The sequence below is a fragment of the Desmodus rotundus genome, chromosome Y (assembly GCF_022682495.2).
Source record: "Desmodus rotundus isolate HL8 chromosome Y, HLdesRot8A.1, whole genome shotgun sequence".
NCBI classification, from domain to species: domain Eukaryota; kingdom Metazoa; phylum Chordata; class Mammalia; order Chiroptera; family Phyllostomidae; genus Desmodus; species Desmodus rotundus.
Window position 1 is genome coordinate 4,106,573 of NC_092332.1, and position 23,650 is coordinate 4,130,222.

A 23,650-nucleotide genomic window follows, 5' to 3' on the forward strand; every position below is an offset into this window, starting at 1 on the left:
CGCACCACGAGACCCGGAACCTGGCAGTTTTCTGATGAAGGCGATAGAGGGGCTCTTGAACGTGCCCCCTGCCCCTGCTTGACCAGGGAGCCCCAGCCGTCCCCTGGGAACCCCCCACCCCATCACCGCTGTGCAAGTCCCCTTGTTGGAGGAGGCTGGGTGCACGGCTCCCGCCCCCACTACCCGGTGTCCTTGCCCTTCTCGGTCACAGCTGTGCACGGGTCTGCTGGCCTCACCCCGCCTCAACTAGACCATTGCCTGCCCGTGGAAATGGCATCAAGGTGGACACAGAATGTTCTAGACACTCTTCTGTGACACATCTTCACGCACAGCCACAGCAGCCCGTGCTTCCCGGGGCCGGCCCGGGAAACGGCACGCGTTGTGCATGGATGTGTAGGCAAGCGGCCATCACTCTCACAGCGGTGACAGGTATGAAATCGCTGTGGAGACGGAAGTAGCAGACCCTGGGGCAGGCGCAGGGTGGGGTTCCTGTGAGTCTCCGGTCACATTTTTGTCGGTCAGTCAATACGTCACAGTGTTTGGTGTGGGCTCCGGCCGTAGAAATCTTTATACGATATCTACTTCTCATCGATTCATGCACCCATTCACCCGGAGTGGCACATGCAGCCTTTCCCAAAGGAGGCCGCTGAAATGCTGTTTCCGGGAAATGATGTGGGCAACTGCCTCGTGTTCTGATTTCGAAATTATTTCAGTTGTGGGTGTTTTTCAAAACAGACACCTCGCTAAGAACAGCAATTGCCGTGCCAAATAATGAACACTTTGCCTGTTCTGGACACAAGATCAGCCTCCTAGGGAAGAAGAGAGGAGAGCTCAGGAGCCCTGAATGCTAACATTTCAGCCGCGACGGCTGCTGCTCTCAAAGGGCGATAGAGACTCCCGGGTGTGAGAACCCACTGGAGCTTCAGAAGAGCAAGGTGTTTGTTTTAGTTTGTTTTATTTTATTTTATTTTAATGTTTTCATCACTCGAGGATGTTTTTTATTGTTTTATGAGCAAAGGGAGCAAAGAGAATATTATTTCATCCTCATTTTATTATATGAGAATGAGCAAAGAGAGAGAGAGAGAGGACACAGAGAGAAACATCGATGTGAGAGAGAGACATCCGCTGGCTGCTTCTGTGTGCACCCCCCGCCCCGGGGGACAGAACCCACAACCCAGGGACGTGTCCTGACCGGGGTTCAAACCTGCAGCCTGTTGATGTGCAGATGATACCCCGACCAATGGAGCCACCTGGCCCAGGGCAGAACAGCCAGGTATTCGACAAAAGCCAGTGTTCTGGGCAGCTGCTGTCCCCCACTCCGTGCTGTGGCTCCGCACCAGCTTCCCCGAGGGCGGTCCCACCCCTGGGAGAGTGAAGGCCCGTGGCAAACAGACCTGGCAAACGTACCTTCGGTCTTCTTCCAGTACACCTTGACCTGCAGCTGGCTGTCCTGGTAGAAGGGCGCACCGATCTCCAGCAGGCGAGGAGGGCGGCGTCCCTGAAGGGCGGCCTGTGTCCGTGGCAGGCCTTTCCTACTCTTCCCGGGGTGTTCTTCTGCAACAAAGCACAGCGCTCTGGTTTACTCGTGGAGACAATCGCGGGCCCTGCCATGGGTCTCAGGGAACGTACCTTCCCAGGTACTCCCTTCTACTCACTGACTACGTCCTAAAGGGACATGTAAGGCCCCCGCAGACTCTGCCCTGGCAACGCCCTCACCTGCAAAATAGGCTGCATGACCTACAGTTGTAACAGATGCGACCCCCCCCCACCGGAGTTTCCGAGGGTCCTCAGTGTATCACGGCGCCTGAAAGAGGCCGTCCCTTAAACAAGAGGCACAGACAGGGTTTCTCGGGGTACGCTTTTTGCAGTTGGGGAGGCAGGCGACCCAGTGATATTAAACGCCACTTCACGGAAACGGTGTGGAGAGTTCCTCGTACAAGCAGCATCAGCAGCCGCCCGTCCCGCGTGCCCAGCCCTCAATGCAAAGACGATTCAAGTTTGTGACGTTAGCAGTGAAGGTAGGAATTCCACCAACCCAGTGGGGTTGGCTTGACGCCTCAGCAGCCAAGATCTGTGCCGGTCAAACAGCGACGGACGTCCACACTTGCACTGGTCTTAACATGAACTATGAAGTCATGTGAGGAGACGCTCAGCATCACCAGCCAGCAGAGATGCACATTAAAACCGCAGTGAGATACCACCTCACACCAGTGAGAATGGCCATCCAAACAAATCCACCCACAAACAACAAGGGCTGGTGAGGCTGTGGGGAAAAGGGAAGCCTCGGGCACTGTGGCTGGGAATGCAGACTGGGGCAGCCACCGTGGAAAGCAGTGTGGAATTGCCTCAGAAATTAAAAATAGCACGGCCTTTTTGACCCAGCGCTTCCACTGCTGGGAAGACATCTGAAAAAACCCAAAACGCCAACCCAAAAGAACATGTGCATCCCTGCGTTTATTGCAGCGTTACTTACAAGAGGGAAGATTTGAAAGCCACTCAGCGTCCATCAGTAGACAGACAAGTGGACAAAATCCTCAGCCAGGAAGTGAAACGCCACGGTAACCATAGGTGAGATCCAGGAAGGAATACAGGGCTCCTTCATCCATTCGTAAATATTTAGTGAGTGCATGCTAGGTGCCAGGTGCGGAGCTGGGGGCTGGCGGCATGATGCTTCGGACCCCAGGGCTCTTGAGACAGCAGAGTTGCTGCGTGAGGAGCCAGTGAGGACAAGACCATCCTGAAGGGACCACACAGGCTCTGGGAGCAGCGCCGGGAGAGAAGGAACTGCCCGCGTCTCAGGGGCCAGTTCCCCACCCTTCGGAAATGAGGAGCAAGCGTCCCCTCAGTCAGGGCTGTTGCAGCAAGAGCTGGCATACGTTAGGAAAGATGAGAACAGCTGGGCATGACGACCAGTTTCCAGGTGGATTTTTTCCTACGGTCTATCTAATCTCTCCCGTTTGTGACATTCTCCATTGCTGAGATCACTGGGCCCCGGGGGAACGCCGTTTCCTATCCCTTTGGCTCACGATGTTCAGCGCTGCTTCTGGGGGCTGGAGCACTCTCTGTCCTGCCAAACTTCTGGGACGCCGTCCCCGCTGACAGTCCAAGATCAAGGGAAGGAAAGCCGTCTGCAGCACTCGTATGTCTCCCCAGTTTGAAATTACTGTTTTCCCCTTTAATTTGTCCTTCCAACGACGCAGGAGAGGATTTATTTCTATCTGCCTTGGATGCCCACTGCCTTGCTCAGGGACACCCTGAGTGATATTTTCAAGTGGCAATGCACTGGAGCACCTCACAGAGCTCAGAGAAACACGTATCTTTATTACACAGCAGAGAGCTCAGGAGCAGCCAGGTGGAAGAGGCGCATGGGGCAAGGAGTGTGGGAAGGGGCGGATGGGTGGCAAAGCCCCGTGCCCACCTCGGGCACCCCACTCGCCCCAAATCTCATGTGCTCACCAGCCCCGACCCCATTCTGGCCTTCTCATGGGGACTTGAAGACATAGGTATTATTAACCTTGGTCCTTGGAGATTCCACCCAATATCCAGCCCCTCTTGGCTCCCCAGAACGGGGTAGGGGGCAGGGACTGAAAGTGCCAACCCTCTAACCCCACGGCGGGGCCACCCGCTCCCATCTTTCTTGCCTCACGATGTCACCTCATTCACACAACTGAAGGCACCTTTGTCCCTGTCCAACAGGAAATTCTGAGTGTTTTTGGAGCTTGTGGTCCGAAAGCACAGCAAAGGTCACGCACATATGAATGATTCTGAATCACAATATTTCCAGCTACCCCTCAGGACAGGCAGCATGTCCCACCTGTAAGGAGCCCGCGCACTGGCCGGACGCAGAGCAGGGTGCTGGCGTGGACGCTGGACGCTTTAATAGTCCGAAGAGTTCACGGAATCGAGTTACTCTGCTATTTTTTCAGATGTCAGAATTTCGATGACATTTACAGGTCGAGAGACGCACGCTATTTTCTGTCCTGGCCGTTTTTACTTGGCAGAGGTAGAAGAACATTCTGGTTACATGGGGCAACTGTGAACCCCTTGACACCTGTCAACTGTGGGAATACCCCTCTCGCCTCCCAAAAAGCAAGGTGCGTTTCTGCAAAGACAGTGCTGGGAGTTTCTTCCCTCGAGGCACCGTTTCGTAAAAGCACCTGGACGCCCAGCCTTTGCCACACGGCACTATTTACTAGTAAAACATCTACCCGCGGCCGGCACACCTGGAGGGGCGTAATTCAAACAGTCATTTCTACGCTGGCATTTACGGCTCTGCCTCCTATAACGTATAATTTCCCTTGCTCAGGCCATAAAGTTGTAATTACTCCTCATTTCCAGTTGGTTCCTCATGAAGTACAGAGCGTCCTTGTCCAAGTCGTATCCTTCCGTTTATGAGACTGTGTGTCACCACGCGGCTGTAAAACCCTGACGCGTGCCCAGCTCCATCCGGCGTGCCGCTGTGCAAAGGGGGCCCCTTCCGCAGGCCCCCCTGAGGCCCGAGCGGTGTGTGTTCTGACAGGGACTGGGTGCCATGCCTCCGGTTTTTAGTTTCCTTTCATCCGTGCACATGATGGGTTGAGGTGAGGGCGAAAGGTCCCTAATCGCAGCTGACAGGCTGGGAGGAGAAGAGCAGAGTGAGCTCACGGGCCTGCATGTGCTCACTGAGCATTGGAGAAAGAGTGGGGACAGAGCTACTGGTTCAGAGGGTATTCCAGTTTTATTAAGAAAGAGGGGACAGTGGCCTGAAAGGGACAGGACGGGGCAGTTCCCACACAGAACGTGAACTGAGGCACCAAGAACAGGATTTAGGAGAGAAAGGAAGGATGAGGTGGCGAATGACCCTTGCATTTGGCGGCAGCAGAAGGGCTCACGGCGGAGCCACGTGGGGCGGGGGCACCTGGGGCAGGAACCGGTGGGGGAGAGAAGGAAGAGTTTGGGGTATGGCACGCTCTGGTCCCTGTGAAATCGTGTTTACACGTCCGTCTCCCAGGTTCAAGGTCAGGGACTTCGAAGGCGCAGATGGATATGAGTTTAGTGCTGGCATGCTGGAGTGTGCGTGTGTGTGTGTGTGTGTGTGTGTTTGCACGCAGGTGCGCACTCAGGGGGAGAGGATCGGCTGCGTGAAGCTTCCACATAAAGCACCCCGTCTCCCGCACAGCCCGCTGCCCCGTGGCTGGCTACGTGGAAACGGGTGAACCGGAAGGCACTTACCGGTGCGCGCCGCGTGTGTGGGGGTGAAGCGCAGGGCGACCTTGGCACTCTTGAGGCGCGTCTGGCCCCAGTAGGCGATGGCCTGCAGCTCCGCCGTGTACTCGCAGTCCGGCTGCAGCCTGTCCAGGACCACCGAGCTCTGAGTCTGCAAACGGAGGACAGACACCCCACCCTTCAGCAGTCACCCCCAGGCACCCCGGCTGCTCCCTCTGCTGGCTTCTCCTTCTCTAAGCTCACCCATGGCTCGTGCTGAAGAACTGAAAACCCCGTTTAGCTCTGGCTCAAAATAAGTTTCACAGGAAGACCACACCATGGTTTTTGCAAATTGTGTTTCCAACGGTCTCGAGTGGCACGGGCAGTGAATCATTCGGAGGGTGCCCGTTTCCAGGGCCCACCTCACAGAGAACAGGGGGCCTGTCTGAAATGAACTCACAGAGGCTCGGCTTGGCCCCTTCCTGGGAACGTTACAAATGGGATTCAGTGTAAAACTTTGGTATTCTCTTCAAATCTCCTACAAGTAAACGTCCACCAAGTGTTGAAGGAAAGCATCAGCCCGACAACATGTTTTAATGCTTGCCTGCCGTGATCTCTGCTCACACCAGCACGCACCCGATTTTCTTTGTGTTTTAAGCTCCGCCACCCCCCGTGAATGGGGCCAACCCCCTTCGGCTGAGGTTTCTGGTTGGATGGTGTATCCCTCTCTGTGAACTGCACCCTTCAAACGAGCAAACTAAAACCCACTTTAGAAACAGCATTTCCTGGAAAACTGTCCCCGTGGTCACCAAGGATATCAGGATGATATCTTAGGAAACGAGAAGCCATTGATGCCCAGGAAGAAAATGCCATCATTCCTCAAATTCTTTGGCGTTTTTCCCATTTCTAACCCCAATTCTCAGTTAGCGAAACGTCAGTGTTGGGAACGTCAGTGATTCCCGCGACCTGTAGCAGCCTGCCTGTTCTGGGTCGCAACATAGGTCCTCCGTGAGGTAGTGGTCGATGGTTTATGCTCCTCTGCACCGTTACCAAATCAATTCAAGTTAAATTTGCTGTTCGTTCTTATCTCATTGGAATATCATAGCCATACACTGCAAACTTCCCCACTGATTTCTTGATCTTGCTTGGTTAGTAATACACGTGCAATGTGGCAGTATTTCATCATGTTGTATCTTTAAATTCCTTTGATGGTGGCCCTGGCCGGGCAGCTCAGTGGGCTAGAGTGTCATCCCGATACACCAAGGTGGCAGGTTCAATTCCCAGTCAGCAGGGCACATACAAGAATCAACCGGTAAATGCATATGTGAGACAACAAATCTCTCTCTCTCAAATCAATGAATATATAGACTCTTGTGATGGCAGGAAGGAATCTCTTTCGAGACCAGCGTATGTTACCAACTGTTATGTGCGGCAAAGTCCATCAAAGATACAACTGCGTGTGAGTTTCTTAAAAATAAAACCCAAACAGGATCACAGCTAAATATCAATGACGCCTTTTGGAGACATAGTTTATAATTCTGAAAGGCACAGTCATGGAATCTTCAGTTCCAAAAAAAAAAAATTGTTTTGGCTATCCTTTTTTGAAACACTTTCCAACATTTACTTACTTACAAAGTTGAACTTCAGAAATTCGGGGAGAAGGTGTATTAGGTCAGTTCTAGCACAACACGATAGAAGAGTGTGTACCGAGAGGAATCCAATTCACCCCTCACACGCCGAGCGTTCCGTAGGACACCAAACGTTCGCTACCCTGACATCTCCCTGCAGAAAGGGCTGCCGCGGAGATTTTATTCCTCAGCCCCTGGGGAAGACAGCTTTGCACGTTCTTTTCATCGGTGAGAGAAACATGTTTTCGAACGCGCATTTCCTATGCTCTTTCCTGACCTGCTCATTAGTTACAATGAAAACACCCGCAACAGAGAAACCAGGCAGGTCTGCTCGTCGATTTCAAGGGCTCTCCCATAAACGAAGTCAACAGACCTACGTGTGAGGGATACTGTGTATCCTTCTCTGTGACCAGACACATGAGATGAAGGTAAGTTTTACTCCTTTTGTTTCTGGAGTCGAGACTGCCTTTCGGACGTGAGTAGGTCAAAGGACCCCATTCAGTGGGTTTCAAAGGCCAAACAAACAGTTGGCACAGTGCTCCGTCCTGGACCTTCCTGGCTCCAAATGAGAAGGGTGGGCCCCTGCCTGCCATCCACTCCCTGTCTTAGCTCCGCAGACGCCCCAGCTCGGACCCTCTGCCTGGAGGTCGAGGGCCCCCCTCTCCTGCAAGAAGACACCCCCCTTCCTCCCGGCTCTCACTTACCCCATCCGTAGTCTTCCTCCGCTTCTTTTTCGTCGGGACGAGGGACTTGCTGCTGACGGTCCAGCTCCAGAACACTTTGTAGTGATGCACGGGGACGTCTGCTTCCTCAGGCACGTCCCACACCAGGGTCACGGTCACGGTCCCATCGCTGTGGGTGCTGGCGTTGGCAAGCCGCAGGTTGGCCGGAGCTGGAGGGGCGGACGGGTCTGCAGTCCCAGGGGGGAGAGAAATGTGTGAGGGCCCAGGGCGTCTCTCGCAGGGTGCCTGCGTGGAGCGCTGCCCTTCCCGGGCTCCACGGCTGCAGGCAAGCGGGAAGTAAGATCCCCCTTTCAGCCTCCAGTGGAATATACAGAAGACCCTTCTAGGCATTTCCACACTGCGACGACCCAGCCAATTAGCCTGGTGCCGAAACGGACACCTTTCTATAAAACATAGTAAAATCGGAGTTCAGTTGGTTGGTATTCAACAGGCGGGCAGGGTAGCCTCGCCTTTGGAAACTGTGCAGAGGAAAAGAGATGCCGGTTACGTAAGGAACTGTTTTATGTTAGTGGGTGGGAGTGGCAGACAGCAGCAGAAGCAAGCCCTGTTTTGTCCGTGGTGCACACTGGATGACGCACGGGTACCGTCCATTTCCGAAACCTCACCATTTCTAGTCTGCTGCGTAAACCGAAGCCTCCTCAGCTGTCGAGAGAGAGATTAGGTCCTGGGATTATTACGCCGCCCACCTCCTCTTAAGTACACGTACCAAGATGAGTAGCTGTGAGTAGAGCTGGAGGGTCTTTGTGTCATGTTTGTGCACCGGTGGAGCAGGTGTGGGTGCTGCTCACCACAAGGGGTTCCCAATGGTTGCGAGGCCCCAGGAAAACGCCATCACTGACTCCAATGGTAGTGCCACCGGCAGCAGAGACGCAGCCGAGCCACAGCTCCCTGGGCACACGTGACACAGACTGAAGGGAAAATGCCCACATTTTCACACTCAGGGCACTTGCGTTTTTGGAATGAGGGAAACATGAATTCTTTTCCAAAGTCTCTTGCTTTTGTCTAAGATACAATGAGCTCCGTCTGGAAGAACGTCCACTCATTGTTAATATAAGGAGAACGGTGTGGGTGATATCGGTGTAACCTGGCAGCCAAGGACAGTGGACTGGAACACACATGTGTGAACAGTGATGACTTCACTGTACTAGTCAGTGGGGGAGGTAGATGCCACTGAGTGAGCATGTGTACTGTGTGGCCGTCTCGTTCAAAATGACTGAGCGAGCAGAGCAACACATCTGCATCCAACTTTGCGTTAAGCTTGAACGTTCCTCTAAAAAAAATATTCAGATGGTTCAGAAGGCCGCAGCTATGGGCAAGTGGTGATTGGCAGCTTCATCACGACAACAGGCCCGCTCATGCATTACATCTCGTGCAGAGAATTTGGGTGAAACATCAAATCACCCACGTAACTCAGCCCCTCTACAGACCAGATTTGGGGCCCTGTGACTTCTGCCTTTTCCCAAAACTAAAATCTCCTTTGAAAGGGAAGAGATTTCAGACTGTCCATGAGATTCAGGAAAATATGACGGGACAGCTGATGGCGATCGGGAGACCTGTGTGAGGTCCCAAGGTGCCTCCTTCGACGGGGACTGAGGCATCATTGTCCTACGTACAATGTCTCTTGTATCTTCTTCAAAAATGTATTTTTCATGGCACGTGGCTGGATAATTTCTGGACACACCTCCTGTAAGGAGTGGAGGGTGGGGTGGGCTGGCTGCTTAAGGTTTAAAAACGAGAACATCTCATAGTTGCTCTTCCCGTTAAGTGGCTAATCCAGGCGCGTGACGTTTCAAGAGATTCTTAGTCAACGTTTGGAACCTTCCGGTGGCGACCAAGACGTACAGGGGACATGGCTGTGCACGCCATGGTCGCTGGTGTAGCTCCTCCCTCCGCTGCTGGGGCTCAGGAGCAGCCCTAGACACACGACCGTGCCTGTGTGCCAATAAAACTTTATCGGCGATAACAGACAGCAGGTAAAATGTGGAACACGGCCGTCAGTCGTCAACCCCAGACGTAGAGTCTTTGAAAAGCGGTGATGCTGTGAGCTTTTTGAAACTTGGCGGGGCTCTGTTACTTTCTGACTTTAAAAACGTACGGTCGGCGTGGGAGATTACGTCAGCATTATGTTCCCATTTTACCAATCGGGAGGTCGAGGTTCCTCGGATGATTCACGGGTGCGAGAGTGTGGGCCGTGAGGGTCAGATTGACGTCCCACAACCCATGGTCTCCCCACCGCTCCATCCGAGGCTGAAACCCCAGCCTTTGTCTCCGTTTGGCTGCACTGGCTCCTGTTCACGAGGTTTGCCATTATTTGCAGAAACACACTTCGGAAAACAAGCGCGCTTTCCACGGTGACGGACGCGGGAAGGCTGCCTTAGCTCCCACTCAGATTCCGTCTGCGTGAGGTCCAGTGCAAGACACCAAAGATCGGCACACGCATCCACGCCAGCCTTGCACAAGAGTAGTGGCCTTGAGGCATCATCGTCTGCTGTGCTTTTAGCAAAGGAAGACGGAACGCTCAGGTTTCCAACAGACTGAACACTCCGTCCCTGAAGCTTTTGTGGTTGATGCCGTGAGTGACAAAGGCAGGTTCGGCAGGATGGAATGACTTGCAGCCCAGGGTGAGTCAGGTGACCAGCGAGAGCACTTGTCCCCCTGGGAGAAGGGCGGGACCTACACCTGCACTGGGGGGAAGTCTCACGGGAAAGGGGCGCCCCTGCCCATCCCGGAGCACCCCTGTCTATCCCGTACAGGCAGAAATCCCCACGCTGACTGGCAGGCGGGCCCCTGCAGGCTGGCAGACAACTGTGCCTGTTGACCACGGAAACCACCCCGCCCCTGGACGGAGCTGAGTAGTGAGCAAGGAACGAGGCGGACAGCAACCGTTATAAAGAAGAGAAAAGGATACAGTGCATGCAAATCATTTAAATGGCATTTAAATTGGAATTTTTTCATTACCCTTTAGCCCCCTTTTGCCCCACGCCCTCCTGCAGTCACCACACTGTTGTCCATGCCCACGAGTCCTCTGTCCTTTTTGCTCCATCCCTCCACCCCCGCCCTCCACACTGTCGCCTGCATGGGCTTTGGGGTCTGTCGTGCGGGGGCAGCTCCACATGCCCACATCCTTGCAAATACAGACAGCTCTACGCCGCGTGTTCCGATGCTGCCGAGGGCCTGCCCCACCTGTGTGGAACAGGGCCATGAGGCCTCGGGACCTGGCAGGCTGTGTGGCTCGGAGAGCCCTTCTCCCAGGAGAACCCGGGGATGGTGATTCAGCACGAGGGACCATTGCTTCCCTTTGTGCGTAAGGGGGCAATGAGTAGAAAGGAACATTTCTACATTCGTCCGTGACAGGACTGGTCATTTCAATTCCTTAACGCTGAAGCCAATTTTCCTTCTCCAGCACAGGGTCAAAGGCAATATAGAGAATGTAAGTAAGTGAGTGTTGAAATTATCCCAACCTCTGGCCTTTTCACTGCCAGCAAAAATAACTGATTTTCTCCATTCTACAATCATGCGGTTTTTTTCCCCTGGGGCGAGGTAAGGGTTAGCAATAAAAATACATCCAAAAATGGTATTCATCTCGAAAAGAAAAAGCATGAAAGTGAGCTACCAATCTACGAACAACTCACCAGTTTCTCTAAAAATAAGTCTTTGAAGGTGTTAGGATTAAGTTTTGAAAAAGTAAAGGTGTTAAAAGGAAATTAACTGACTTAGTAGCCAATCCATTCTGGCCAACCACAGGCTAATTTTGTATTTATACATCACCATGAAGAAGAGAATTACAAGAATTTTGGGTTTTCCTTGAAAATCAAGACGATAGCCCATGAATACCAGGCAGCGAGCCTAAACTTAATGAAACCCATTTCGCCGAGTGCTTTTTCTTTTTCTACTTAATTTTAGGTTTATTTTCAGAGGTGTTCATGGGAGGTGGAAAAACCCCCTTCCCCTTTTTGGACTCCGTCTTTGGTGATGGAAGCAGGTCCCCTACCCAACTCAAATACACAGATAATTGCCTACCCCTTGGGCAGAGAATTACTTTCGAAGCGCTAACTCTTTCTTAAAGCAATTTGAAACCACCAGGAGCCTTAGAACTGCTATCGATGTGCTTCTGGCGCACAGCAGGAATAAATGGGCTTTTATTAGATAAAAATGTGCCGTGTTTGGAAGCACGGCAGGTACCAGTAAGAGGTTAGGAAACGGTTGGTCTACTTCCTGCTTTCACCAGCCCTGGCTTTGGGAGGGGCCCCCCGCCTTCCTCCCCCGACCGGTGCTGACCAAAACTTCTGCCGGGAATGCACAGCTGATACCACCCTGTTTGTAGCCGACTCTGCCCCCAGCCCGGGCCAGGGCTGAGCAGGCATTTTTGGTTGGCAAGAAGCACGAGAATGAAAGTCTGGGAGTCTCCGTGTCGGACAGATGTGTAAAAGCAGAAAGTAGAACATTTTAATGGTGACCACGAAGTTTCAGTAAATGGTGCATTTTCATTCAGCCAAAGCCCATGTAACATCACAGGTGGCAGCTCTTGTTCTAGAAGGTGCTCAGATATAACAGGAAGGATGAAGCCAGCATGGCCTGGCCGCTTCCCCGGAACGGAGGCCTTGCAGGCAGTGAGCCGCCGCAACACGAGCCCTGGGCACGGTCTGCGGGCCTCGGCCCAATCCCACCGGACTGATGGAGGTATCCCCATCTGCTGCCACGCGCTACGGTTACCCGAGGGCTGAATGCTCAGCCTTGACCCGAGGGCGCGGACCACACCCTGCAGGCACTGCAGATGGCAACCCTTCTGACGACAGTGCGCCTGGGTCGCATGTGAACCATGAAACTGGAGGTGAAGGGCTCTCAAGCCTTGCGGATCCCAGCCCCCGAACCGCTGTTAATTATTTCTTTCGCGTGCCTCTCCAAATCGTCACGCCACCTGCAGAGGTCGTCTTAAAACAAGGCCGGACGCCTTTATTTGTAATTTCATCTTAGAGCGTGCTCAATGTATTGGCCCGGGCGGGGGAGTAGGTGCCTTTCCTTTGTCCTTTGTCAAAAAGAGTTAAAAATCCACTATATACTCTGCAGTAGAGCCCAGCTACTACATTATTCTGATTGCGGTTTGTCTGCCTGAGACATACGGCTACGCAGAGAAAGGGGTGGCAATGTCGCGCAGTGAGAAATGGATCGACGGGCTGGACCACACCCATTCTTCCAATCACAGCATACACATGGCCACTCAGAGCAGCCGGCTGAAACCCTCCACAACCACAGACATAGGGCTGATGTTGTTCTCACTGTGTTCACTAATATCGCGATGCATTTTGTTTCCAACAAAGCTGAGTCAGCGTCCGGGCGAGAGGCTAGCTGCCGACGAGAGAGTGAACACGTGCATTCATCTACGTCTCCGAAACCCCGTCTTCATGGTTAGCTGAGCAGGTGGGCTAAGTACCAAGGGAGTGGGAACTAACCAAAGCAATAGCTATAACGTGGCCCCGGGGGGCTCCAGTTCTGGATGCAATGACATAGCAGAGATTAATTCACACGCAATGGAACCATCATTTCGAGAAAAGCTGCATAGCATAATGTCCCATAGCCCGAACTAAACCTTCCTCTCCCAAAATGAATGGAGGAGTGCTTGACGCAGACTACCTTGAGGCTACGACTCGGCAGGGGTTGACAGTGGAAAACCACCATGGCAAAGCTGACAAGACCCCTTCCTATCATCTTCTGCAACGTCCTTGAGCGTAAATTCCCGTGGTGCCTTCCAACACATCTGGTCGCATTTGCTAGGAACAGCAAAGCCCCCGCTGGCCAACCGTAACTAAGGACACAGGGGCAGGATGAGTCTGTTCCGCAGGTGCCGGCAGGGAGGGGAGGGCGGGCAGGACTAGAGACTGACCTCTGGAGGAGCGGAAGTGTTTGCTCGGCGCCGTGAAGCCCCGGGTGCCGTGGACGTTGACCGCAGCCAGCCGGAACTGGTACCACCTGCTGGGCCGGATGTCAGTCAGCTGCACCCGCTCATCCGTGGTCTGGGGGAATGACACGAAGCACAGAGAACCCTTTTATCCGGACCCATCAGTGGCATCAGTTTGAAAAATACATTCACTCATCGGCCAAGGCAAATGAGCCTTGACCTCCCCTTCCAGAGGAGGGGTCCCATGCTCAGTGTGAGGACAGCCATGAGCACTCAGAGAACTTCTGGGGAAAGTTTCAGTCGCCCTGTTCTGTTCACAGACATTGCACCCCGAAGCGTGGAAGACGCAGGGATCCCTGCAAGTCAAACCCTTTTGACAAAAGCTATGGCTATTTTCAAATCTGGAGCCTACACACAGCCTTTGAGGGACTGAATCGGTCACTTATTCACAGGAGCGAATGAATATACATGTGAGCTCGTCATGGCATTCGAGACAAGGAAATAGACCCAGGGAAAGTGCTTCTGTAGCTGGAATGGCTAATATAACTCGGGACACAGGCACGAGCAGCCAGGCACTTCAACGCTAACGCTCGCTGGGACTGCATTGCAACCCAACCATTTTTTTTTAAATTTGAGTATGTCATGTAAGAAAGGCAAGGTGTGTCCATATATCTTTGTCCAATAAAAAGTCCAAAGATGGAAGTGGATGATCGATGGGTTTTGCTCTCTTTGCCGCTCAGTGATGCCAGTGCTGAACTCAGCGGATGAAAATGAGGAGTGGAATCGAGTTACACCCTCTCTCAGCGTGCGGTAACTTACCGAAAGGGATCATCGTCCCATTGGCTTTCATATGTAAAGGAAGCTAAACACTTCCAGGATCAAAGAGAGAATATGAACCCTTAAACGCGGCCTTCCGCCTCATTTTGAGCAAACACCTTCACTGACTTTGTCATTCAGAGTTTCAGCCCCGAGTTTAAAGACTACAGTCAGCATGATATCCACAGCATTCAGCCGCCAAAGGAAGAAAGTATGACATGTGCTAATTATGAAAAAAGAAAAGGATAACGTAATACTTTCGGATTTTCTTCCTCTCTCTAAAAACACAAGGGATGAAAGAGATACCTTCAGTTACTTTCATAAGTCTTAAAATAATTTAGAAATGTACAGATGATATTGTACCATTGCTTAAGGGAGTATACCACGAAAATCAAATAGAACTTTAGGCTGAATTCTGAGCATCTCTGTTTTACTAAAGCAATTTTTTTCTTTTACTTATAGTACATATAGAATTACTAAGTTTATTTGACCTGTTTTTTTTTCCTCCTAACTGAATGTTTCTTTTACACCCAACTTCTCATTTATCTTGGGGTCTTTAAATTATTTTAGTGTTTATCCTTTTGGGGGGACAGTCTTATTCATAAAAGAACCCAATTCCTATCCTAAATAGCTGAATACTAAAATTTATTTTCTATTTCCTGAGAAACAGGCATGGGGATGTAATCCTCGGAGGAAAAGGGTGTGGGACGTTTCCGGGCAGAGGCCCATGTGGAGAAAGTATTTGCGTTGTTGAGAAGCATTAAGCAGCTTCGTGCGGAGAATTTATTGTTTCCCGGTCTCCTGTGGTTCCCTTGCAGCTGGTAGTCCACTTAACAGCTCTTTAAAAGAAAGACAATATTTTGCTTTTCTCCCCACCGAACAGAGAGGAAGCGGTGCCGCTGAGGTGACGGTGGGGTGCTACGGATCAGGTTGCCAGCTGACCGAGACCCAAGGGAAGCCTTTGGCAGAGGTGTGTGAGCTGCCGGCTCCTTCCCACTAACTCGTTTGTGACATGAATCTCACCCATGCCACTCACGTCCTTGCGTGGAATAAGGGCTCACCTTAGGAGGAAGGGAGGCAGTCCTTTCCATGATCAAATACCCCACTAACTAGGCCTAAGTGGGTTGCATTTCCTTATCTCCAGCTCTTGGCCGAAATAAATGCAAAGGCTCAGATTAGGAAATTATCTCCGTTTGAGCAAGCACGCCGATAGGCGAGTCTCTAGATGTATCGGGTTCTGTCTACAGGGGTGGTGCTGTCTTCCGCAGACACACGAGAGGCCCACAGGGGCGTTATTCCAGGCCACTCTGGCTGACGTGCCGCTCTCTAGGTTCCTGTCTGCGGGTGTACGGTGCACAGGACCTCCCAGAACCGTGGACAAGGCACTCACCTGTGCCACCGTCTGCCAGGGCGTAGCGTCGTCTTCGCTGGGATGGATCCCGTAATTCCACCGCCTCTGTACCACGTAGGTCACGGGCTCGATGGAAATATTGAACTTTGAGGACCACTTAATCTCCAGCTCTCCGGTCTGCAGCTCCGTAAACCGTAACTCCTTCCTGGGCTTCAGGGGCACACCTGCAAGAGGACCGCTGGCATGACAGCCACCTGCGTGGGACGCACGCTGAGGTGCAAGGGCGGGAGGAGGAACTATCACCAGGTCTCACCTGATGACCAGGATTCACAACTTGCTTGCCTAAAAGTGGCTCCTCCGTGACAACCTTTGCCATTTGAAACCATCTGACACCAAGCTCAGACCATCACATTTCAAAAGAGTCTCCGCCCTTTCTCTATTAGCTTTCTCACTATTTAAAGAGGGTCTAACTTGACTCCTGAGTCATACCCTGGCTGGGTAGCTCAGTGGGTTAGAGCCTCGTCCTCATATGCCAAGGTTGTGGGTTCGATCCCCAGTCGACACATGTGCAAGAAGCAACCAGTGAATGCATAAATAAGTAGAACAACAAATTGACATCTCTCTCTGTCTCTGAAAAATCAATAAACTGATAGAAAATTTAAATTGATTCCTGATTCTTTACAAGGTTCCCCCCCATCCCCCAGTGATCTCAAAGGCAATTTCCTTACGTGCATTCGTTACCTGGCTACATGTCTTGAGGTTAACATGGCATTCCCACGAGGCAGCACTCCTAACGAGTTTAAAGTCATTTTTCCCATTGAGCAACTCCATTGTATGAACTATTCTAAGCTCATTCAAACATGGTTCCCAGGCTGCTCTCCTTGATTTCCCCAGGAGTTTTCCTTGCAAGGAAAACATCATGAAGCTGCACCCTGTCCTATAGCACTAACAGGAAACGTAAAACTAGCTGAATCACATAGTCTACTCAATGGCATCAAAGCAACATCACAGCTGCATCTCACATCGTCTTCTGGGGAGAAGGAGCACCAGCCTGAAGCAGTGGCCATGCCTTTGTAAAGTCCGTCCAGAATGCTCTCTCTCTTGCGTGGGAACAGAGGGTGAGTGCAGGGGTGTGCAGACGCAAACTGGAAATAAGCTCTCACACCCGTCGGTGACGCGGCTGAACTCCAGCCCCCTGCCTTTGGGTCTGAATTCAGCCTAACTGTTGCTTTGGGAAACTGGAACAGCAGGAAGCATTTCAACGGATGGGGTGGGAGAATTTTGAAATGGCGTATTTATAACTGCTGCAAAGGTCACTGACTTCGGGAAACGATTCTCTAGAGGACGTGTCTTGTCCGTGTTGATGGGCCGGTGAGGGACGTCTGCATAGTGCCTTTACTTTGCCATGAACTGTCTCACCTGGTTCTTCCTGTGGCTACAGTTTGAACATCAGAGTATTGAGTCTGAGGAAGAGTAAGGTGCCCGGAGGTATGGGGTGACGTCAGGTTTCTCTCTGAATTCCTCCGTTTCTGCCCATGTTTTGAATTAGGAAAAGCACTTGCAACAGGAGAAAAAAACAGGTGGTTTTCTCTTGGACTGTCTGAGCCTAACGTCTTGACGTTCCTGGTTGGCCGGGTGGGGCACCTCCCAGTCCGTCTGGGCTCCGGTTGCCACATGACACAGAGGTTCTTCAAGCTCGAGTTGTGTTTGTCTTCTCATTGGTTGAGGTTGTGCCAGGGATTCCGCTGACTTTTGAGACTAGAACATTTCTGCCGAGCAGTGACTCACAGATGGACCCCAGCCCTTCTCCGGGCTGCACCCTCCACCCATCCACCTGCACAGGCCCCACCTCAAGAGCCTGTCCCCAAATATGTCCCTCGCCTGTGACATTTCTCGGCATGACAGTTCTATGCTTTGGGATATCTGCTGGTCTTGGAACCTCTGCGACTTGCTCGTGCACCTGCGAACGCCTGGGGGGGCTACTGCAGAGCAAGTTCCGCGGATGCACACACTACTCTGTCTCCGTGCTGACCACTCTCCAGGAGCCCTCCCCTCTCCTGTCCGGACCTCCCAGGGGCCTCCTGTCCCATGTCCCTGCATGTGCATCCCTTTTTTCTAACTCCCTTTTTACAGTACTTTGTGGTTCTTCCCTACAGTAGAGTCTCCCCTTCGCCTTCTGAAACTCTTCAATCGCACCCCATTTTCTGTGAAGAGAAACTTCTCTGTCTCATTCAGCATGCCTGTCTCTACGATGCATGGCCCTTATCTGCCAGTGACCTCCGCTCACGTGGCACACACTTGTCACGGAGCCTGCATCGAAGCCCCGAATTTCCACAAACACATGGCCTCCCGTCGCCATGGTCTCCTCACGGCATTTTCCCCCTGAAATGTCTGTCCTTCTGTGTCCTACCCACAGGCCCATGAATACTTCCGGGCTCAGTCCACACGCCCCGCTCTGAGCCAGGGTCCCAGCGCCTCCCAGTTGGAAACAGAGGCTCCATTCTTCCACCCTGTGTGCAACATTTAGCCTATAACTATCAAGGCGGGCGCTTGGTGGCCTCTCACTGCAGCCGCCCGTGGAATGAAGACACTGTCTTCCCCGCACGGACCCAGGGTCCCTCCTTCCCGTTCCTCACTGTGTCCAGGGAGCCATCTTCTGCAGGAGCAAACGCTCAGTGGACATTGGATGAGGGAATCGGCTAAGCCACTCACTCACTGGCCGCTCAAGAAAACACCCGGGAATTCAGCAGGTACCGGGACACGTGGGGCAGGGGGAGACCCAGCACCGGATTTCTGTGCTGCCACGGCAACCCTGTGTTCTTCCAGGGAACTCACAGCTCTGCTTTCCAGCCAAGCCCTGTTACTCAAACATTCCTTCCCTCCTACTTTTTAAAGAGGTAAATGCTAAATGCTGAATAGATGAACATTAATAAGTTTGTCCGACAGAACAGTTTTATTGATCGACAGTAGAACCTCCCCCCGTGGAAAAACAATTATTGGTGAGAATTCCAGATTTGATAAAAATCCCAAAGGTAATGGAAGATCGGTCTTAATCTAGACGTAGCGCTCTATTCTTTTCAGGGCGGGGGAGGGGGAACTGCTCAGAGGACTGGAATACCGGCCTGGACAACACGATATTCTGTGTCGTTCTTGCACTGTAGGTGGGCAGGCCGGCACTAGACAAACAGGTATGCAAATCGGGGTGGGGGGGGCGGCCTATGCTCAGTGCCTGGGTCGCCGGGTCCCTGTGGGCACAGTAAAAGGTGACTGCTTACCGCTGCCACCTCACCCAGCACGCTCCCCGAGCCAGCACGGCGTCTTTCTCATCCGCGGCCCCGTGAAGCATCCTCCAGCGTAAACACAAGCCCCGCACACGCCCCAGCTGCCGAGGTAGCCTGAGCGCGGCAGAAGCAAACCCACACATCTGAATCCCGCCGCCCGGGGGCTTTAATCTGGAATCTCAGTCAACCCCCAAGAGCCTTAATTGACGGTAACAAGCACCAGGGCGATGTCAGTTCAAATTTCTTCATCTAGAAACCCCTTTAATTATGACATGCAACAACCTGTGATGCGCATGTGCAGAAAACGGCCCATCTGCTTTGCGTTAGGGTCGGCTGGCCCCCTTGATTGTGAGTAACTCCAGCACTTGGCTGGAGTCACGTGCAGCGAGGTCCCGGTCCCCCCAGGCCCCCCCTCCAGGCCCCCAGGCCCCCAGGCGCAGCCCCGCGCAGTGTGTGCTGGTTCGACCGGCCGCCGGATTACATAACCAGCCGTGCAAGGCGGAGCGCTCCGCAGCTGCTTGCTATTAGGTTGCTGACCCGAACTGTTCTTCTTTATTACTTCTGAGCAAATTAGTCATCCGCAATCTAAGCTCTTCTGTGCAAAATGCAAAGCTACTCTTGTATAGCATCCCACAGTATGTGATGATACAGATGCAGTTTTTTCCTTGACAGTGTGACATGCGTCTTGCTGCAATCCATGGAATAGAAGCCCAATGCCTTCAAAAATGTTGAAGATACACTGATAGAAGAGTGGAGGTGATAGGCAACCAGCAGTTTGCCTTTATTTGTATGAAAACATCTCTTATGACTTTAAATGGTGTGAAACTGTAGCAAAATAGAGTGTTGCAAAGGCTCAACAATTAACGGTTACCTAGTATTTCTCATAAACATAGCCACTACTCCAGGAATTTGGGTTCTCATCACACAAAGGCATTTTGCGCGATCGTATTAAAAAAAGCTAAACATTAATTTGTGAAACGTGGTATGAGTCTACCTCTCAAGGCCTGAAGTTTGAATATTTCCCGTATTACGATATCACGGGGGCATTAAATCAACTCCACTCTAGGGTCTTTTTGACAAGAAACGCGTCAACACGTGATTCATCCTTGGCGTGTGCACCGCAAAGGGAACGTGTAGATAAGAGAAAGCCACACGCTGACGTGAATCTGCACGCTTGGGACACGATTTCAACTCTCTTCCTCCCCTCCCCAAGCCCAGTGCCGCAGCTGGGCCTCAGGAGAGGCTGTCGTCTGGGCAATAAAGTAGTAAAAACGTATCGTTTTCTGGACGCCGGAGAGTCTTAAGCTATAAATCAGAAGGCAGATGGGACAGGGGAGCATGAAAGGGAGACTGAGTCGGCCAAGGTGCAGTTGTTCGTGTTTTACCTGTGCTGTTTTACCCAGGCTTTGCACTTGGCCACGCTAGCTACATGCTGGTGTCGCCGACGATGCTGCTGCTAACTGTGTGTGTTGGCAGAGTAAAGAAAAGGCTCCCAGTGGCTTTCCTTTCCTGCAGGCTGTAACACCAGCCTATAAAATGAGCTTATATAAAGGCATCCACTGAAAACACTTATCACTGCAGAAACCCAGCCAACGCCCCGATATCATGGAGCATTGTGTTGGTCCTCTTTCCCAAACACGCCTGGTTTTCTCAAACTCCCGTTTCCAGCGTAGAGAGCTGTTGAAGTGATCCAGTCCGCAGGCCCCCCGCTCCCCTGCGGGAAACACAGGCGACCAGCCAGAAGGCTCGCCTGCATTGCTATCTCGAGGTATTTTATTGGAGACAACGACCAGGAAGAGGAACGGCAGGGCAGGCATTGGTGCGTGGCAATGGACTGCACACGTTTAAAGCAATTTTGTCCCCGTAAGTGAGGGCTGTGGGTTCGACCCCCCCATGAGGAGCGAGTGCACTGCATGGGGGGTGAGGTCCCATTAGCTCTGCACCCCCATTTACTCATCTCAAACCAGCCATACTTCCGTGATGTTAGTAGACTCAAGTATGCAGTCTTGATACCTCTTTTAATTGACCTGTACTATGTATACCAGCCAATGACGTCCGAGGCAACTGGCAGTTTTGGGTCCTATTTGCACCAATCCGACTACCACGAACAATAAAACTCCAGGAGAGCTGGCTCAGGGTGGCCCAGAGGTGAGATGTGGCCCTGCCTCCAGCTCCCAGGTCCCCCGAGGGGCCGTGTGCAGTCTCAGCTCCACCCTGGTGAGCCGAGAGCAGGGCCTGCACAGTGAACCGATGACCAAGCTTCCCTTCCTGCAGAGGTGTGCTGTGCAGACCTGGCACGAGCACCGTGGAAGGTGAGCAGAGGGCACACAGGTCCTTTGGGTCACTGGAAGGTGGCAGCGACAGTGACGGCTGGAACAGCCTACACACAGGGTTTTGCTGCCAAGCCAAGCGCTGGGTCAGAAAGGACCCTTTCCCAGAGAGCCGGGGAGCCAGCCGTTCACAGAGTGAGCAAGCCATGGGGCTCCTGGTTAGAACTGCGGTCAGGGCCTCCTAGCGGCTCAGCAGCTACGCCCGTCATTGCTGCCTCCCAGCAGCCTCTGGGTCGCGCACACACACCGATTGTGCAGAGGGTGTGAAACCTTCCCAACTGCACTGGCTACTGTCCAGTCACAGTGTGTGTGTGTGTGTGTGTGTGTGTTCAAAATAACAACCAATCTTCCCTATGCTCTTTATGCAGAAGGCACGCTCCCACCAACAGACTCTGCTTACTCTGTGGTCCGTTCTCCATGCATTTGCCTCTCTCTGCGAAGCATCGGCCTCCCCGGGGGACATGCAGGCTTACACGGAAGTATCTGTCCTGAGGAACCACGGGCATGGCTGGCCCTTTGCACCGGAGCTCCCGTAGGCTCCATGAACCTGGCATATGTGCAATGCATTTTGCAGAAAAAGCCTGTTTTATGTGTATTCCCTCATCAACGCACCCTCCTTTTAAATCCCCAAAGGCTTTGCAAACACGGTCTCAGCAATCACCCTAAGAGCATTCCAATTTTATGGCAAATGCTCATGCTTGAGCAGCCCCCGACCTGCAATAACCAAAAAGGTCTCACCGTAATAGACGTACCCATTAAACGGCGGGAGATTTTGCACAAGTGGCTTCCTGCAGTTTGTACCATGAGGCAGGGAAACAATGTAACCTGAAATCCTTTAAAGGAACGTCAGTGGGTGAGAGGGGAAAGCGGCGATGATTTTGAATGTGATACACGGTACTGAGGCTGAGTTTCTAAGGGAAATTGCAGGGATTCCGTCGAGTGCAGGGAGGAGGGTTTCCAGGCAAGACCGAGACGGACATGGGACGGCCCCTGACTTCTGCGGGGTGCGAAGGGTTAGGCTGGGAGATGCCCTTACATACACAGTTCTTTATAAAAGCTCACCTATGTTTGGAAGGAATACATACTGGTGTTTGTGAATGAATGGGAGAGAGAACAGAGGCAGAGATATTACATTCTACTGGTAACGAGTAAATACATAGCTCGTGATGGAGTCTCTCTCTCTCACTCTGCACAATAGTAGCAACAAGAAGCAAAGCGCTACATGTCTCCTCCTGAGCTTTGCTGCTGACCAAAACGGCACGGGGTCCAACAGCGGCAGCTTGGCATAAAAGGACGCAGCCGCTCTGCAGATGGGAGCGGGTGAACACTCAGCACAGAGGGTAAAGGGGTCCAGAAACAGCCTGAGTGGGGGAGGTACCCCATCGGCTCCACTGTCCAGTAAACTGAGTCCCGTCTCCTGGAGGAGCGCAATTCCTGCGTCGGGGGTCTCCTGATTCTAATCGAAATATTCAACACTCACATGATGTCACTCGCATTCTCGGCCTACGCCAAGAGGAAAACCACCAGGTCGAGGCATGGAGTAGGCGTATTCCAGCGTGCCTCAGCCCAGCCTGTTTCCCAAGGACCAAATGTATTTATCCCCCTGTACCAGTGAAACATAACAGACTCTTTCTTGCCACAGAAGCCCATTTAAAATTTCCCTGATGAAATCCTCTCCTTCCTTCATATTAAATTTGACCGTATTAATATGAACAGTTTGCTCTGCTCCAATATGAGTTCATTGCTCCAATATGATTTCTGTGGTCTGTTAAACATATTTTGAAAGATGGTACTTATTGACTTTTAGAGAGAAGGGAAGGGAAGGAGAGAGGGACGGAGACATCAATGTGAGAGAGAAACATCAACTGGTTGCCTCTCATACAAACCCCAACTGGGGACCAAACCCGCAACCCACGCTTGTGCCATGACTGGGAATCGAACCAGTGACCCCTCGCCTTATAGAATGACAGCCAACCCACTGAGCCACAGAGGCAGGGCTGGTCTGCCCACAGGAACCCTGGGGAGTGTCGGGGTACCCCCCAGGCTCGGCAGGCTCTCACCTTTGTACAGCGTCTTGGGCACCTGACAGGTGTGCCCACATCCATTCGAGCAACACTTCTTCACCCCCGAGCACTCGGTGTCCACTTCGCAGCTCTCCACGCAGGCGGCCGCGAAGCCGCTGGCCTTCTCGGGCGCGGGGCAGTCGCCCTGCTTGACGGCCAGGACGTACTTGAGGAACTCGCAGCTCGTCAGGCACTCGTAGTTCTTCTTGGGGAACAGGGGCTGCGGGAGACCAGAGACAGTTCTGCTCAAGACAGCAGAGAGCAGGCTCAGCGTCTGCATTCCGTCCATGGCCCCCTGGAACAGCTCCCAGAATAAATGTATCTGCTTTCCATCCCACAAAAGCACCATAGTTCGTGC

General features: G+C 52.3%; 1 protein-coding gene across 2 annotated transcripts in view; it reads right to left on the reverse strand.

Annotated features, from left to right (window-relative positions):
- Positions 1–23,650, reverse strand: part of LOC112313309 (anosmin-1) — a 105,598-nt gene that overhangs the window by 7,702 nt on the left and 74,246 nt on the right. For both annotated transcript variants that reach the window (XM_071220403.1, XM_053917685.2), the window contains exons 4-9: positions 23,290–23,512; positions 15,658–15,842; positions 13,437–13,566; positions 7,517–7,722; positions 5,212–5,356; positions 1,408–1,554 (exon numbers count right to left, since the gene is read on the reverse strand). In XM_071220403.1, the coding sequence (XP_071076504.1) occupies positions 1,408–1,554; positions 5,212–5,356; positions 7,517–7,722; positions 13,437–13,566; positions 15,658–15,842; positions 23,290–23,512 (1,036 nt within the window). The remainder of the gene's footprint in view (positions 1–1,407; positions 1,555–5,211; positions 5,357–7,516; positions 7,723–13,436; positions 13,567–15,657; positions 15,843–23,289; positions 23,513–23,650) is intronic.